The sequence below is a fragment of the Mesoplodon densirostris genome, chromosome 1 (assembly GCF_025265405.1).
Source record: "Mesoplodon densirostris isolate mMesDen1 chromosome 1, mMesDen1 primary haplotype, whole genome shotgun sequence".
Classification (NCBI taxonomy): domain Eukaryota; kingdom Metazoa; phylum Chordata; class Mammalia; order Artiodactyla; family Ziphiidae; genus Mesoplodon; species Mesoplodon densirostris.
This window is the reverse complement of record NC_082661.1, coordinates 236,008,254-236,026,728: the sequence shown is the minus strand read 5'-3', so window position 1 is coordinate 236,026,728 and position 18,475 is coordinate 236,008,254. Positions and strand designations below refer to the sequence as shown.

Genomic DNA, 18,475 nt, shown 5'->3' with positions numbered 1-18,475 from the left:
CATCTATCTGGTCTTGGCATATAGTAAAAGCTAAAGCACTTACTATGGATTAGTCATTGTTGTAGGCAGTTATATACAACACATTTAATTGTCACAAGTACCCTGTGAAGTAGGAAATATTACGACCACTTTATAGATGAGAAAACAGAGGCACAAGAGGTTTCTAGTAAATGGAAGAAGTTGGATTTGAATCTAGAGAGTCTGGGTCTAGAGTCCACTCTCTTAAACCACTGTGCTACACTGCCTTAACATACAGGTCTCTGTACTCAGAATGCCCTCACCCTCAACTCCCTTATGGACTCCCATACATCTTTCCAGAATGAACTTAAAGGTCTCCTTCCTTAACTGTAAAGCCTTTCCTCAGCAGAACTAACCTTCACCCTCGGCCATCCTCTTCCATGCTGTACATTATCACACCACGTTGCAGAGATTTGTTGACATGTGTCTCTCCTCACTAGACGGAAGTCCTGGAGGACAGGAACTACCTAATTTATCATTATATCCCTCTCATTAGTCACAATGCCTGCCATAGCAAGCATTCACTAAACATTTACTGAATTGAATGCATTTCAATAGAGGTACTGCCTATTTTTATTCAAAACCATTTCAAGCTGTCCACACAGCCCAAGAGTGGACTTGCTCTTTATCCACTCAGTTTTACCAATAAAGAATTCCATATACTGATGGTTCCCAACTTGTGATGGTCTGACTTACAATTTTACAGCTTCATGATGGTGCAAAAGCAATCCACATTCAGTAGAAATTGTATTTGGAATTTTGATCTTGTCCCAGCTAGTGACAGGCAGTACATACTCCCCGTGATGCTGCATGCTGGGCAGCAGTGAGCAGCAGCTCCCCGGCAGCCACGCCATCACCAGGGTAAACAACCAACATGCTTACAACCATTCTGTACCCAGACAATACTTCTGTTTTTCACTTTCAGTATTCATTAATTACAGGAGATATTCAACACTTTACTATAAAATAGGCTTTGTGTCAGATGATTTTGCCCAACTGTAGGCTAATGTAGGTGTTCTGAGCCCTTATAAGGTAAGCTAGGCTAAGCTACGATGTTCGGTGGGTTAGGTGTATTAAATGCATTTTTGACTTGCCATAGTTTCAACTTCCCATGGGGTTACTGGACGTAAGTCCACTGTAAGTGGAGGAAGATCTGTACTCATTTCTAAAAACTGGTAAAAAGGGTTTTTTTTTTTAAATTATCCTGAGAATCTATTAGTGTCTCCCAAAACCCATACACTGTGTCTGAAATCCGACTCAGGGTGGATTTCAAAATGTATCATAACCCGACTCCTAGAACATCTGTCCCCCAAACTATCTTCCACTAGTAATAAATAGGTTGCAAACCAGAACTTGGTGAAGAACTAAGGAAGATCTCAGCAGAGCAAGAAAACAAAGAGTATGATTTCCATAACTCTGACCCTTCAAATTTAAAAAAACAGTTAAAAACTGCTACAAAGACTTGCTGCAGCACTAATGAAACTCTCTGAATCAGTGGATTGCTATCAAGACTAACTTCATATCTTTTGTTTCCTCTAATTCTCATTCACTTCCAGCCTTCAGAACCATGAGAAATAAATGTCTGTTGTTTATAAGCCACCAAATCTGTGGTATTTTGTTACAGCAGCCTGAATGGACTAAGATAAACTCTTAAAACTGTCCCTGGCTGACTGCTCAGTAAATTCTGGCTACCGTTACCAACAACAGCATCAGTGGCTCCCTCTGTTCCCCTCAGTAATCTCCTCCATCCATCTAAATCTAGGCAACTTTCAGCTCAAAATAATCATTTCTAAGAAGTCTCCCTTAACTATATAGACTTTTTTTCATAAAAGCTAATTAACATCTTTTCATTAAAACTTAATTAACTATGTAAGGTATTTATCTTGCCTTACCAAGTAAAGTATAAATTATCTCAACATGAAACACATATTCTATTATTTTTATATTGCTCAAAGAACTTAGCACCAAGCATGTACAGAGGCACACAGTGAATATCTGTAGAAGCAGTTAATAAAATCCACACACAGTTGATGGTTTATTTGCTATCTTAGAAAATGTTAAAGAGAAACATAAATTATAACCATGAGGCTTTTTAGACTGTCTTTAATAATGATCAACATATACAACCTAAAGGCAAGAGAGAAAAAAAAATGTTTCTTGATTTAATTTTCAGACTTGCTACAAGAATGCCCATTCTCAAGAGACAAGAACATTCCTGTACATAATTGGAATCACTGGCAGAAGCAAAGCAGAACAGAATGATAGGAAAAAAAAAAAGTAAGACCTCCCTCTCTCTAATCTGGAAGTAATTAACAAGAAACTCAAAAGAAGTTAACATTTTACTTTGGCAATATGTTGACCAAACTGATCTTTCAGTGCACTTGAATTTGGAATCTGCTTCAATTCAAAATTAACTGAGTGACTTCTATCTTTATATAAATCCCACCATCTCTTGCAGCGTTTTTAATCTCTATCACTCGTTCAGGCAGTCAGCCATATAACACTTTCCACTCTTCATTTTACTATTTCATGTGTATATATCTTATCTTCAGCACAGGTTACAGGTTCTTTCTTAATAAAGCATGGATCTTGATTTCTACTTTTTTGAATTACCTCCAGTATCTGGTAAAATATTTTGCACATAGTGGACCCTCAAATATTTGTTCTAACTGAACAAATAAACTTACAGTATATACTCCTGGGTGAGTACTGATTTAGTCAAATCTCCAGCCACTACATAACTGAGTGCCTATGTACACCAGCACTTTACATATACCACTTAATCCACTCAACCCTTTGAAGGAGATATAAACATTTTTTTACAAATTGGGAAACTTTAAAGGTTTCAAAGAGCTTAAGAAATTTTTCCAAGATCCTTACAACTAGTAAAAAGTGAAACTGTGATTTCAATCCATGTTTGATTTTTAACTACTTCTCTTCCCATTAAGCCATATTGCTTCTCTAAGATGATGAGCGCCCTTCAAAGCCATGGTTGAGGGGCATAGTATGATACTGACATTCCCTCTCAAATTTCAGTGAGAGAATAAAGTAGGTTTAGGCTGGTGAAATGGTACTGAGTTTCTTTTTGAATTTTTGAATTTTACTTTATTTTTTATACAGCAGGTCCTTATTAGTCATCCATTTTATACACATCAGTGTATACATGTCAATCCCAATTGCCCAAATCAGCACACCAACACCACCACCACCACCACTGCTTTCCCCCCTTGGTGTCCATACGTTTGTTCTCTACATCTGTGGCTCAATTTCTGCCCTGCAAAATGGTTCATCTGTACCATTTTTCTAGGTTCCACATATATGCATTAATATACGATATTTGTTTTTCTTTCTGACTTACTTCACTCTGTATGACAGTCTCTAGATCCATCCACGTCTCAACAAATGACCAAATTTCATTCTTTTTTATGGCTGAGTAATATTCCATTCTATATATGTACCACAACTTCTTTATCCATTCATCTGTCGATGGGCATTTAGGTTGCTTCCATAACCTGGCTATTGTAAATAGTGCTGCAATGAACATTGGGGTGCATGTGTCTTTTTGAATTATGGTTTTCTGTGGGTATATGCCCAGTAGTGGGATTGCTGGATCATATGGTAATTCTATTTTTAGTTTGTGAAGGAAACTCCATACTGTTCTTCATAGTGGCTGTATCAATTTACATTCCCACCAACAGTGCAAGAGGGTTCCCTTTCCTCCACACCCTCTCCAGCATTTGTTGTTTTCAGATTTTCTGATGATGCCCATTCAAACTGGTGTGAGGTGATACCTCATCGTAGTTTTTTCTTTTTTTCATTGTAGTTTTGATTTGCATTTCTCTAATAATTAGTGATGCTGAGCAGTTTTTCATGTGCGTCTTGGCCATCTGTATGTCTTCTTTGGAGAAATGTCTATTTAGTTCTTCTGCCCATTTTTGGATTGGGTTGTTTGTTTTTTTAATATTGAGCTGCATGAGCTGTTAATATATTTTGGAGATTAACCCTTTGTCCATTGATTCGTTTGCAAATATTTTCTCCCATTCTGAGGGTTGTCTTTTCGTCTTGTCTATGGTTTCCTTTGCTGTGCAAAAGATTTGAAGTTTCATTAGGTCCCATTTGTTTATTTTTATTTTTATTTCCATTACTCTAGGAGGTGGATCAAAAAAGATCTTGCTGTGGTTTATGTCAAAGAGTGTTCTTCCTATACTTTCCTCTAAGAATTTTATACTGTCCAGCCTTACATTTAGATCTCAAATCCATTTTGAGTTTATTTTTGTGTAGGGTGCTAGGGAGTGCTCTAATTTCATTCTTTTATATGTAGCCATCCAGTTTTGCCAGCACCGCTTATTGAAGAGACTGTCTTTTCTCCATTGTATATCCTTGCCCCCTTTGTCATAGATTAGTTGACCACAGGTGCATGGGTTTATCTCTGGGCTTTCCATCTTGTTGCACTTATCTCTGTTTCTGTTTTTGTGCCAGTACCATATTGTCTTGATTACTGTAGCATTGTAGTATAGTCTGAAGTCAGGGAGTCTGATTCCTCCAGATCCGTTTTTTTTCCCTCAATACTTTGGCTATTCAGGGTCTTTTGTGTCTCCATACAAATTTTAAGATTTTTTGTGTTAGTTCTGTAAAAAATTCCACTGGTAATTTGATAGCGATTGCACTGAATCTGTAGATTGCTTTGGGTAGTATAGTCATTTTCACAATGTTGATTCTTCCAATCCAAGAACATGGTATATCTCTCCATCTGTTTGTATCATCTTTAATTTCTTTCATCAGTGACTTATAGTTTCCTGCATACAGGTCTTTTGTCTCCCTGGGCAGGTTTATTCCTAGGTATTTTATTCTTTTTGTTGCAATGGTAAATGGGAGTGTTTCCTTAATTTCTCTTTCAGATTTTTCATCATCAGTGTACAGGAATGCAAGAGATTTCTGTGCATTAATTTTGTATCCTGCAACTTTACCAAATTCATTGATTAGCTCTAGTAGTCTTCTGGTGGCATCTTTAGGATTCTCTATGTATAGTTCCATATCATCTGCAAACAGTGACAGTTTTACTTCTTCTTTTCCAATTTGGATTCCTTTTATTTCTTTTCCTTCTCTGATTGCTGTGGCTAGGACTTCCAAAACTATGTTGAATAAGAGTGGTGAGAGTGGACATCCTTGTCTTGTTCCTGATCTTAGAGAAAATGCTTTCAGTTTTTCACCACTGAGAATGATGTTGGCTGTGGGTTTGTCATACATGGCCTTTACTATGTTGAGGTAGGTTCCTCCTATGCCCACTTTCTGGAAAGTTTGTATCATAAATGGGTGTTGAATTTTGTCAAAAGCTTTTTCTGCATCTACTGAGGTGATCATATGGTTTTTATTCTTCAATTTGTTAATATGGTGTATCACATTCATTGATTTGCATATATTGAAGAATCCTTGCATCCCTGGGATAAATCCCACTTTATCATGGTATATGATCCTTTTAATATGTTGTTGGATTCTGTTTGCTAGTATTTTGTTGAGGATTTTTGCATCTATATTCATCAGAGATATTGGTCTGTAATTTTCTTTTTTTGTAGTATCTTTGTCTGGTTTTGGTCTCAGGGTGATGGTAGCCTCATAGAGTGAGTTTGGGAGTGTTCCTTCCTCTGCAATTTTTTAGAAGAGTTTGAGAAGGATGGGTGTTAGCTCTTCTCTAAATGTTTGATAAAATTCACCTGTGAAGCCATCTGGTCCTGGACTTTCGTTTGTTGGAAGATTTTTAATCACACTTTCAATTTCATTACTTGTGATTGGTCTGTTCATATTTTCTGTTTCTTCCTGGTTCAGTCTTGGAAGGTTATACCTTTCTCAGAATTTGTCCATTTCTTCCAGGTTGACAATTTTATTGGCATAGAGTTGCTTGAAGTAGTCTCTTAGGATGCTTTGTATTTCTGCGGTGTCTGTTGTAACTTCTCCTTTTTCATTTCTAATTTTATTGATTTGAGTCCTCTCCCTCTTTTTCTTGATGAGTCTGGCTAATTGTTTATCAATTTTGTTTATCTTCTCAAAGAACCAGCTTTTAGTTTTATTGATCTTTGCTATTGTTTTGTTTCTATTTCATTTATTTCTGCTCTGATCTTTATGATTTCTTTCCTTCTACTTTGGTTTTGTTCTTCTTTCTCTAGTTCCTCTAGGTGTAAGGTTAGATTGTTTATTTGAGATTTTTCTTGTTTCTTGAAGTAAGCTTGTATAGCTATAAACTTCCCTCTTAGAACTGCTTTTGTTGCATCGCATAGGTTTTGGATCATCGTGTTTTCATTGTCATTTGTCTCTAGGTATTTTTTGATTTCCTCTTTGATTTCTTCAGTGATCTCTTGGTTATTTAATAACGTATTGTTTAGCCTCCATGTGTTTGTGTTTTTCACGTTTTTTTCCCTGTAATTCATTTCTAATCTCAGCGTTGTGGTCAGAAAACATGCTTGATATGATTTCAATTTTCTTAAATTTACTGAGGCTTGATTTGTCACCCAAGATGTGATCTATCCTGGAGAATGTTCTGTGCGCACTTGAGAAGAAAGCGTAATCTCCTGTTTTTGGATGGAATGTCCTATAAATATCAATTAAATCTATCTGGTCTATTGTGTCATTTAAAGCTTCTGTTTCCTTATTTATTTTCATTTTGGATGATCTGTCCATCCGTGTAAGTGAGGTGTTAAAGTCCCCCACTATTATTGTGTTACTGTCCATTTCCTCTTTTATAGCTGTTAACAGTTGCCTTACATATTGAAGTGCTCCTATGTTGGGTGCATATATATTTATAATTGTTATATCTTCTTCTTGGATTGATCCCTTGATCATTATGTAGTGGCCTTCCTTGTCTATTGTAACATTGTTTATTTTAAAGTCTGTTTTATCTGATATGAGTGTTGCTATTCCAGCATTCTTTGATTTCCATTTGCATGGAATATCTTTTTCCATCCCCTCATTTTCAGTCTGTATGTGTCCCTAGGTCTGAAGTGGGTCTCTTGTAGAAAGCATATAGATGGGTCTTGTTTTTGTATCCATTCAGCAAGCCTGTGTCTTTTGGTTGGAGCATTTAATCCATTCATGTTTAAGGTAATTATCAATATGTATGTTCCTATGACCATTTCTTAATTGTTTTGAGTTTTTTTTGTAGGTCCTTTTCTTCTCTTCTGTTTCCCACTTAGAGAAGTTACTTCAGCATTTGTTGTAGAGCTGGTTTGGTGGTGCTGAATTCTGTTAGCTTTTGCTTGTCTGTAAAGCTTTTGATTTCTCCATCGAATCTGAATGAGATCCTTGCCGGGTAGAGTAATCTTGGTTGTAGGACTTCTTCCCTTTCATCACTTTAAGTATATCATGCCACTCCCTTCTGGCTTGTAGAATTTCTGCTGAGAAATCAGCTGTTAACCTTATGGGAGTTCCCTTGTATGTTATTTGTTGTTTTTCCCTTGCTGCTTCCAATAATTTTTCTTTGTCTTTAATTTTTGCCAATTTGATTCCTATGTGTCTCGGCATGTTTCTCCTTGGGTTTATCCTGTATGGGACTCTCTGCGCTTCCTGGACTTGGGTGGCTATTTCCTTTCCCATGTTAGGGAAGTTTTCGACTATAATCTCTTCAAAGATCTTCTCGGGTCCTTTCTCTCTCTCTTCTCCTTCTGGGACCCCTATAATGCGAATGTTGTTGCGTTTAATGTCCCAGAGGTCTCTTAGGCTGTCTTCATTTCTTTTCATTCTTTTTTCTTTATTCTTTTCCGCAGAAGTGAATTCCACCATTCCTTCTTCCAGGTCACTTATCCGTTCTTCTGCCTCAGTTATTCTGCTATTGATTCCTTCTAGTGTACTTTTCATTTCAGTTATTGTATTGTTCATCTCTGTTTGTTTGTTCTTTAATTCTTCTAGGTCTTTGTTAAACATTTCTTGCATCTTCTCGATCTCTGCCTCCATTCTTTTTCCAAGGTCCTGGATCATCTTCACTATCATTTTTCTGAATTCTTTTTCTGGAAGGTTGCCTATCTCCACTTCATTTAGTTGCTTTTCTGGGGTTTTATCTCATTCCTTCATGTGGTACATAGCTCTCTGCCTTTTCATTTGTCTATCTTTCTGTGAATGTGGTTTTTGTTCCACAGGCTGCAGGATTGTAGTTCTTCTTGCTTCTCGGTACTGAGTTTTTGTGTGTGTTTGTGTTTTTTAATATTTATAGCAAATGCCAAGTGATATCAATCTTTTATGAATGACATATCAAAATCTCACTCTGCAGTGCTGAGAACAGAAGGTATAGCACCTACTGCCTTTGACTTTAACTGTGACTTCTGAGCAAGTGTGTGAGATTAAGCTTTGACCTCCAGCTTGTACACGGGGCTGCGAGGATAGGAGTATGTCACAAAACACACTGGAAGCCTACTCTCAGACCAGTAGGGAAAGGAGTATATTGACAGCAACTAATTAGAACATCTTATCCCTCATTCAGGATAAACAATGATATTAAGTTCACTTATTAAAAATAGATTCACTACACTAGCAAGAATCTCTTGCTTACTTTTTATGCCAAACTCCTTCACTTGCTAAATAGAGATTATGTTAAATCCAGAGGCTAAGAAATGAAAAGCATACATTTGGCCAGATTATCTCTGGTTTACAAAGTCAAAAAATAAATGCTTAATCAGTACCTGTTATGGCTAGTTTCAGGCATGAATAACTGTCTGGAAGAAGGTAAGAAACAATACCAGAAATACCAACCATAAAGAAACAAGTTAATAAACTGGACTTCCCTAAAACTTAAAATTTCAACTCTCCTAAACACAGTTAAGAAAACGAAAAAACGAATCACTGACTGGGAGAAAACATTTGGAAAGCATTTATCTGATAAAGGATTTGTACCCAGGACGTGCAAAGAACTATCTAAACTTAATAATAAAAACAAACATAGAGATTTTAAAAAAGGCAAAAGATCTGTATACAGACACTTCATCAATGAAGATATATGTATGACAAACGAACACATGCAAAATACTCAACAATTTTAGTCACCGGGGAAATGGAAACTAAGATATCACTACAGACTTATTAGAATGGGTACCATACCAAGTATTAATGAGGATGTGGAGAGACCAGAACTCTCATACACTGTTGGTAGGAATCTAAAATGGCACAGGCACTTTGGAAAACAGTCTTGGCAATCTCTTAAAAAGTTATACATACACCTACCATATGATCCAGCCATTCCGTCCCTAGGTATTTACACAATATAAATGAAAACATATGTTCATACAAAGACATATATGAATATTCATAGAAGCTTTATTTATAATAACTCCAAATTAAAACAAACAAAACCCCCAAATGTCCATGAACAGGTAAACAACTGTTGTATATCTATACAACGAAATACCACTCAGCAATAAAAATGCATGATAATATATACAGCAACATTGATATATCTTAGTTATGCTAAGTATAAGAAGCCAGGAAATAGAGTATATACTGCATGATTCCCTTAATATAAAATTCTAGGAAATATAAACTAATATATAATGGCAGAAGGCCAATCAGTGGTTGCCTGGGGATGGGGGCAAGGGAAGCAGTGTGTGTGTGTGTTTGTGTGTGTGTGTGTGTGTTGGGGGGTGGGGGAGGGTGGTGGGCAGGAGACAAAGATTAAAAAGGGGAATGAAGAAAATTTTAGGGGTGATGGGTATGCTCCTTATCTTGATGGTTCCATGGATGTATATATATGTCAAAACTTATCAGTATATAAACTTTAAATATGAGCAATTTTGGTATGTCAATTATTCCTCAATAAAGCTATTTTTTAAAAATAATCAAAAAGATAAGATTTATACATTTAGGAAGTAAAAAGAATGAAAAATCTGTGATATGTATCCTCTAAGATGGTCCCAATGATCCTTGCCTCTTGGTATTTATGCCCATGTATAATCTTCCCTTGAATATGAACTAAATTTAATGATTTGTTGCTAGGGAATGGAATGAGGCAGAGGTGATGGGATGTCATTTCCAAGATTAAGATACAAAAACCCTGTGGCTTCTGTCTTGGACTCTCCACACACATTTCCTCTGAGGAAAGGCAGCTGCCACATGGTGAGCTGTCCTATGGAGAAGCCCATGATATAAGGAACAAGGGAGGCAGCTGGCTAAAAGCTATCAAGAAATTAAGGCCATCAGTCCAATAGCCTTCCAGGAACTGAAGACCTCAGCCCCATAGCCTGTAGGGAACTAAATTCAATAACCATTAAGATTGAGTTCAGAAGTAAATCTTCTCCCAGATGAGCCTCCTGATGAGAATGCAGCCCTGGCTAACAGTTTGACTACAGCCTCATGTGAGACTCTGAGCCTAACTAAACCTGATCCACAGAAACTGTGAGATATGAATGTTTGTTTCTTTAAGCCATGAAGTTTTGGGGTATGCAGTTCTGTTCCAGCAATAGATAATTAATATAAGATCTAAGTCACATTTATATAAAAAAAAGTCTTCAAAGCAAGTTTATCCATTTTGGATATATACTTTTAGAATACAAAGAGAGTATTTGACTAAAACTACGTTAAACATGGGCTTAATTTTCTTATGCAATATGAAGTCCAGAGGTAAGGCAGTCCAAGGCTAGTGCAGTGTGTCAAAATGCCACCAGAGACCCAAGCCCTTTTAATCCAGGCCCGGCCATTCTTAGGGAATGTCTTCATCCTAACACTTGTTACCTTAGGGTCACAATATGATCTCATGTCCATATCACAGATAAGAAGAAGGGGTTCTGCCTTTATCAGGAAAGTGAACATTTTCTCAGAAACCTCAAGCTAGTCTTCCACGTACATCTCATTCATCAAAAGTGTTTCCCACTGCCATTCTTAGATGCAAGGGAATCTGGGAAGATAAACATTTTTTAGCAAGACACACTGTTCCCTCAGCATAGTAAATGTTTTGTTAGTAATGAAGAGGGGGGCAATGTTTATTAGACAGGCAACCAGCAGTATTTGCCAAAGTCATATATTTTATTTATGGTAAAACCAAAAATATTGCAGGAGTTTATAGAAGGGCAAGAACACAGTAAGCTATGGGAGCTTGAGAAGGTTTCTGAGGGGAGATGTTTAGAACGGCTAGGTAGAAAGGAAAGACAAGGGAATTCTCAAAGGGGATAAAGGCAAGAACAAAAAGTCATGAAGACAGGAAAATGTAACAAGGCCTAAAACTAAATTACCCTGTATAAAGTTTTTAATTGCATAACTAAGTTTAAAAAAAATCCTGAGCGATGAATATGCATGTTGTTTCCTAGCAAGGAAAAAAAATGCATCATCATAGATATGCAACAAGCTCCTACTGTATAGCACAGGGAACTATATTCAATATCTTATAATAAACTGTAATGGAAAAGAATCTGAAAAAGAATACACACACACACACACACACACACATATAACTGAATCACTTTGCTGTATACCTGAAACTAACACAACATTATAAATCAATGATACTCTAATAATAATTTTAAAAATGCAGCATCATGTTTAAGAGATGAGACATGGGCAAAGGATGTGAATGGGCATTTCTCTAAGGAAGATATACAAATGGCCAGTAAACATATGAAAAGATGCTCATGATTAGTCATAAGGGAAATGAAAGTCATATGAATGAAAGTCTTAATGAGATACCACTTCAAACCCACTAGGATGGCTGGAATCAAAAAGTCAAATTTTGGTGAAGATGTGATGAAACTGGAAGCCTCATACACTACTGGTAGGAATGCAAAATGGTGCAGCCACTTTAGAAAACAGTCTGGAAGTTCTTCAATCAATGAAATATAATGTTATCATATGACCCAGAAATTCCCAAGAGAAATAAAAACATATGTCCACATAAAAACTTGTACATGAAATTTTATAGCAGCATTACTCATAACAGTCAAAAGGTGGAAATAACATAAATGGCCATCAACTGATGAGGAGACAAACAAAATGCGGTATATCCAAATAATGGAATATTATTTGGCCGTAAAAAGGAATGAAATACAGATACATATTACATCATGGATGAACCATGAAAACACTATGCTAAATGAAAGAAGCAAGTCAAGAAAGACACATATTATGTGATTCCATTCATATGAAATGTCCAGAACAAGGAAATCTACAGAGACAGAAAGTAAATTAGTGCTTGCCTAGGGCTGAGGGGGTGTAGGTGGGCTGCTATGACCTTGGTTCAAACCACCATTACTTCATAGCTGGATGACTCCAAGAACTTAACTACCTGGTTTCCTGCTTCCATTCTTTGTTTGCTAATGGATTCCAAATGCCTAGAAGAGTATCTGGCACACAGAGGAAAGTAAGTATCCAATAAATCTGTTGTTGTTATTTTGACTTCAAATCCTGTGTTCTTTTTCATTTTTTTCTCTTGATTTATTGTGTGGGTATGTATCTATCATGGGAGCATCCAAACCCCCTTCCTACTTTGGCAAATTGCAGGCACCAAAAGGAGGCAGCTACCTCCCACCATAGAAACTAGAAACCCCAATTATTTACTTCCCCAGTTCCCCTGATAACTAGAGTGTGGGCACATGGCCGAGGCTTGGCCAGTCTCATGTACCTCCAGAACTGTGAGCTGGTACAGAAGTTTCTTGGTGGTTTTTTGTTTGTTTGTTTTATTTTGGTGGCAGCAACATCTGGTTCTTCAGCCAGGAGTGCCAGTGGAGTTATCTTCTGAGGTCACCAATGTCAATAGAGTTCAGTGCAGGGTCTGAGGCACCAGGATCCTCACCAGAAAGGCTTCATGGTGTGTTCTGGCTGTGGTCTGGCCGTGTACCTTCCCTCAGTTCCTGCCTACTTTTAGAACTGTGTGTCTACCCTTCCCCATGATTCTGCAAGTCTATCTTATATCTTTCAATAAATTTCTTTTCTGCTAATGTCAGCCAGAGTTAGTTTGTTGCTTGTAATTAAGAACACTGACTGAAAGAAGGCTCCCCATAAAGTTGAACCTTCTTAAACCCAGGAGCATCATTTTAAAAAGTGGTGTTTCTGGAGGATTTTCCTGTGAAGAAACACAATCTCACATAACCTCTAAACGGAGAGAAATTAATTTACTTTACTATTGTTGATTAACTTTTCCTGTTCTTGTTATCTTCCAGAAAAATCGGGATTCTTTCTCCCTTCACCCCAAAACAAGTCCACAGTCCCTTTCCCTAAAGTTTCATTCCTTGCCTATATAGTAGTCCCCTCATATCTGTGCTTTCAGATTCCATGGTTTCAGTTACCTGTGGTCAATCACAGTCTGAGAATATTAGATGGAAAATTCCAGAAATAAACAATTCATAAGTTTTAAATTGCATGCCATTCTGAGCAGCATGATGAAACGTTGCACTTTCCTGCTTAATACCACATGGGATGTGAGTCATCCCTTTGTCCAGTGTATCCTGCCCATTAGTCACTTAGTAGCCACCTTTACAAACCAAATCTATTATTTTAAATTGTGGTGGTGTACCTGAGATTCCAGAACCTCCAGCTTACGTTTCCTGGCGTGAAGAGCTTTACTTGGAAAAGCCCAATAATAATTAGATGTTCCAATTCTCTCACAGTCAACCATACCATCATCAACCAAGCTTTGAAGGACTTCTTTTACTGACATAGCAGCTAGGAGAGAGAATTTTTTAAAGACTTCATATTAAGACACATCATAAATCAAATTAAAAGGCCAATAACTGGGGAAACACTTGCAATAAAGATTATAGATTGAGTCAATAAGTTAATAAATAAGGAGCTTTTAAAAATAATAACAAAAGAAGACAAATACTCCAACAGAAAAATAAAATACATCAATGGGCATCTATAAAATATGTATGGTCAGGGACTTCCCTGGTGGTCCAGTGGTAAAGAATCTGCCTTCCAATGCAGGGGGGATGTGGGTTCAATCCCTGGTTGGGGAACTAAGATCCTACATGCTGGGGGCAACTAAGCCTGTGCCACAACTACTGAGTTCGCGCGCCTCAACTAGAGAGCCTGCGTGCCGCAAACTAGAGCCCATGCGCCCTGAAGCCCACGCACCACAACTAGAGAGAGAAAACCTGCACGCCACACTAGAGAGAAGCCCACGCACCACAACGAAGAGCCCACATGCTGCAACTAAGACCCGACACAGCCAAAAAAATAAAATAAATATTTTTTAAAATGTACGATATTTGTTTCTTTTTTTTTTTTTTTTTTGCGGTACGCAGGCCTCTCACCGCTGTGGCCTCTCCCGTTGTGGAGCACAGGCTCTGGATGCATAAGCTCAGCGGCCATGGCTCATGGGCCCAGCTGCCCTGTGGCATGTGGGATCTTCCTGGATCGGGGCATGAACCCGTGTCCCCTGCATCGGCAGGCAGACTCTCAACCACTGCGCCACCAGGGAAGCCCCGATATTTGTAATAATATCGTCAATAAACAAGAAAAATGTTCAAACCCACTAATAATTGAAGAAATGCAAAATAAAGCATGAGATATGACTTCTTGACTACCAAATTTAAAACACTAAAAATTGTAAAAAAGGATTCAGGGAAATGGGTACTCTCAACATGGGTGGAAAAATGTAGCAATATGTACCTAAAACCTTAGGTTTATGCATATCTCCCATGCAGAAATTTCATTTTTATAAATTCAGCTAAAGAAAATAATGATGGATATGTATAAGGATGCTTGTCAAAACACTGTTTTCAATAGCAAAACCCTGGAAATCAGTACAATAACGGGACTCAAAAGTATTTTTTTTGTTATGATATACAATGCATCATTAAATTTACGTTATAAAATATTTAATGGCCTGGATATATATACATCCAAAATGTATTATATAGAAAAGTAAGTTAAAAGACAGTATGCACTTATGTGACAGTAGTTATCTTGAATTAAGGTTAAGAGGCAATTTTTATTTCCTTCTTCTTGCTTATTTTTCGTATTTTTTTTCCAACAATGAACATGTATTACCTTTCTTGCTAAGGAAACTAAAACAAAACTACTATGTAAAATTAAACAATAAATAAATAAATATATTGGATGTTATGGTTAGGGGTAAGATTAAAAATCAGAAAAGAGTTTTTAAAATAGCCTGTAAAAATACAAAGTCATATTTCACGAATGTCTGAAATTATAAACCATTCTTACTTTCTATTAAGTAAAACTATACCAAGAAATTATCCATATTTTAAAGTCCATTTTAATTTTTCCTAGAGCAGATCCCCCAATTTAATAAAATCTATTAAATATTTAAAGATTTAATAAATTAAAAAAATAAAGTCTACACCAAATGCAAAACATTCAACCTCATTTATAAAGAAGTACAAACTGAAATGAAATGTCAAAGAATTCTAAAAATGAAAATAGTTCTGAGAAACGAATGTGGGTATAATAGCCTTTCCTGAAGGCAATTTGAGAACACACATAAAAAGCCTAAAACTAGACAAGTCTCTTTTTCTATTCTATTTCTGGGGACATTTCCTAATGAAGTAATATGAGATGTGGGAAACAGTTTATAGCAGGGGGAGAGGAAGGGGTGACTAGGTGGAGGAGCCCAGAGGATTTTTAGGGCAGTGAAAATATGCTGTAGGATACCATAATGACACCGTAATGACGGATCCGTGTCATTACACGTGTTTGTCCAAACCCATAGAATGTACAACACTAAGAGTGAATACTAATGTAAATTATGGACTTAGTGTGATTATGATGTGTCCATGCAGGTTTGTCAACTGTAACAAATGCACGATGGGAAATGGTGCTGATAATAGGGGAAGTTATGCATGTGTGGGGGCAGGAGGTATAGGAGAAATACTGTGCCTTCCTCTCAATTTTGCTGTGAACCTAAAAATACTCTAAAAAATAAGTCTTAGAAAAAATTTATGGATGGCATGTTAATTACACATTAATTTTAGCAGCAAAATTTGGTAACAACCTAGATGGTCAACAATAGCTAATGGGCTAAGCAAATTATGGCACAGTGGGTGGCCACAGAATGAAACATTAGGAGATGCAGATGTTGTAAATCATTTTTTTAAAAGTAAATGACATAGGAAAGTGTAGGTGATATGATGGTATATGGAAAAATACACGAACACAAAACTGTATATGCAACATGGTTCCCTCTCAGAGAAATGGACAGATACATACAAACACAGATAAACAGAACCTAAGAATAAGATATCAAAATACACCAAAATGTTAACAGTGGTGATCTCAGAATAGAGGGATTATGAACAACTTTTGTTTTTATTATATTCTTTATAATTTCCAAATCTGTTAAAATAACATGTATAGCTTATATAACCAGAAAGTAAGGTTTAAAAATATATATATCATATGTAGTGACCCCTCAAAAGATAACCTCCAGAACCTGTGAATGTGACCTTATTTTGGAAAAGGTTCTATAGAGAGGTAATTAAGGACCTCATGATAAAATCATCCTGGATTTAGGGTGGGTCCCAAATCCAATGACACATGTCCTTATAAGACACAGAAGAGGAGGAAAAAAAAAATGGGGAAGGCCATGTGAAGGCAGAGGCAGAGATTAGAATGATGTGTCTATAAGCCAAGCACTGTGGGCAGCCACCAGAAGCTAGGAGAGAAGCATAAAATGGATTCTCCCTCAGAGATTCCAGAAGGAACCAACCCTGCCAACACCTTGATTTTAGACTTATGGCCTCCAGAACTATGAGAAAATAAATTTCTACTGTGTTAAGTAGAAATTAAGTTTATGGTAATTTGTTACAGCAGCTGTAGAAAACTAATACACTACGTAAGTCACATTTAACAAATACCAGAACATACATGAAGAAGTTTTTACTTCTTCTGAAGTAAATTATACCCATAAATAAATAAATGTGTATAATTGTGTGTATGTATACGTATGTGTGTGCACACACAGGCATGCATGCATATTCCACTGTAGTTTCCCTAGAGCAGATACTTCAAACACAAGAATCATGGTCATGGCCCAGAAACATTATATTGGGACGTTTATAAACATTCTTCATCTCTAGAAATTTACGGTTCCATGAAGTGAAAGACTGTTGCAGGAAAGATGATAGGTATTTACCAAAACATTCTGGCACATTTTTTGATACTTACTAATGCCTTTTTCTTTGGGAGCAATCTTCTCCATGTCTTTTAATTGAAATACATCTTTCTGTTTAAAAGAGTTGAAAGATGAAAAACATGCATTTATTTTCTACTATATATTTATATTTACCATAATTATGTTTATAAAATATTGTACTAAAAAACTATGACTGGAAGTGAATAGTGCAATAGAATCGAGAATTTTAGAGCTAGAAGAAACTGTAATTATCCTGTTCAATACCTTCAACAGAACCTAAAATGGACAGATTTTGCATGAACATACAATTCTTTAAAGTAACTGGAGGGCAGAATGCAAAGAACATCTTCCCAATGAAGTATAAAATCTAGTTATGATGAATCATTTGTTAACATGAGATAATCAGCTTCTCTGACACTTTGATTTGAAGAAAACACAAATAGTGCTTTGCTTAGCATATACCATACATCACAGATTAGCAGTTCTAACTAAAAGCAAAACAGACAGCTGTCAAGATTTATTTACATTTAAGGTTTCATGGAAGAGCCACACCTAAGTAAGAAAAACATACAGTTTATGGCTGTCTGTCAATCATTCACCTATACATGCTGCATGTCCACCACATGCAAAGCAAAACATTATGGGAAGATATACACAGGGAATATTTAATCTTATGGTTGGAAAAAAAATCTATGCAGAATACTCCTTTCTTCTTGTAATAAGCTGTGGTTGAACTGGTAAAAAGAACTTGGATAATAAAAGTGAAATATTTGAAAAGACTGAAGTATTCAGTAATTAGAACAGAATTATTGTGATTATTGTTATGGAAATCTGGGATCTTTTTCTTCCAACATAAACTTGAAAAGGTAACTTCAATAGGATGGAAATTAGACATCATAAAAATTTTAAACTTCTGCTCATCCAAGAGCACTGTTAAGAAACTGAAAAGACTGACTGGAAGACAATATTCACAAAACATACCAGACAAAAGACCAGTAGCCCAGATATACAACCCCCTGCAAAAAAAAGATGAATTGATAGATGGATAAAGGAATGGATAGATGAATATATGTATATGACAAAGCAAGTAGAGTATAAAATGTTAACGGTAGAATCTAAGCTGGGCATATAGGTATTCACAGTGAAATTCTTTCATCTTTAATAATAAAGTGTTGAAAAAAGTAACTTCATCTCAGTACACTTAAGATCTAGTAAATTAAGGAAAATACTAAGTCATTGGTCCTAGAGTGTGAAATAAATTTTTGCACATCTGGGAATAAACTGTTAAAAGAGAATTCTGTAGGGTCTCAGAGAACATGTAGTAAATTACTAACTTCAGGCCTCTAATGCATTTAAAAAAACCCAATTAATCAAACCTATTCGCAAATACCTTAGGAAAAA

The 18,475-nt window shown here is 36.4% G+C and overlaps 1 protein-coding gene across 4 annotated transcripts in view; it reads right to left on the bottom strand.

The window, feature by feature from the left end:
- Positions 1–18,475, bottom strand: part of MND1 (meiotic nuclear divisions 1) — a 119,033-nt gene that overhangs the window by 88,540 nt on the left and 12,018 nt on the right. For all 4 annotated transcript variants that reach the window (XM_060095268.1, XM_060095286.1, XM_060095292.1 and 1 more), the window contains exons 3-4: positions 17,107–17,164; positions 13,493–13,641 (exon numbers count right to left, since the gene is read on the bottom strand). In XM_060095268.1, coding sequence (XP_059951251.1) covers positions 13,493–13,641; positions 17,107–17,164 — 207 coding nt within the window. The remainder of the gene's footprint in view (positions 1–13,492; positions 13,642–17,106; positions 17,165–18,475) is intronic.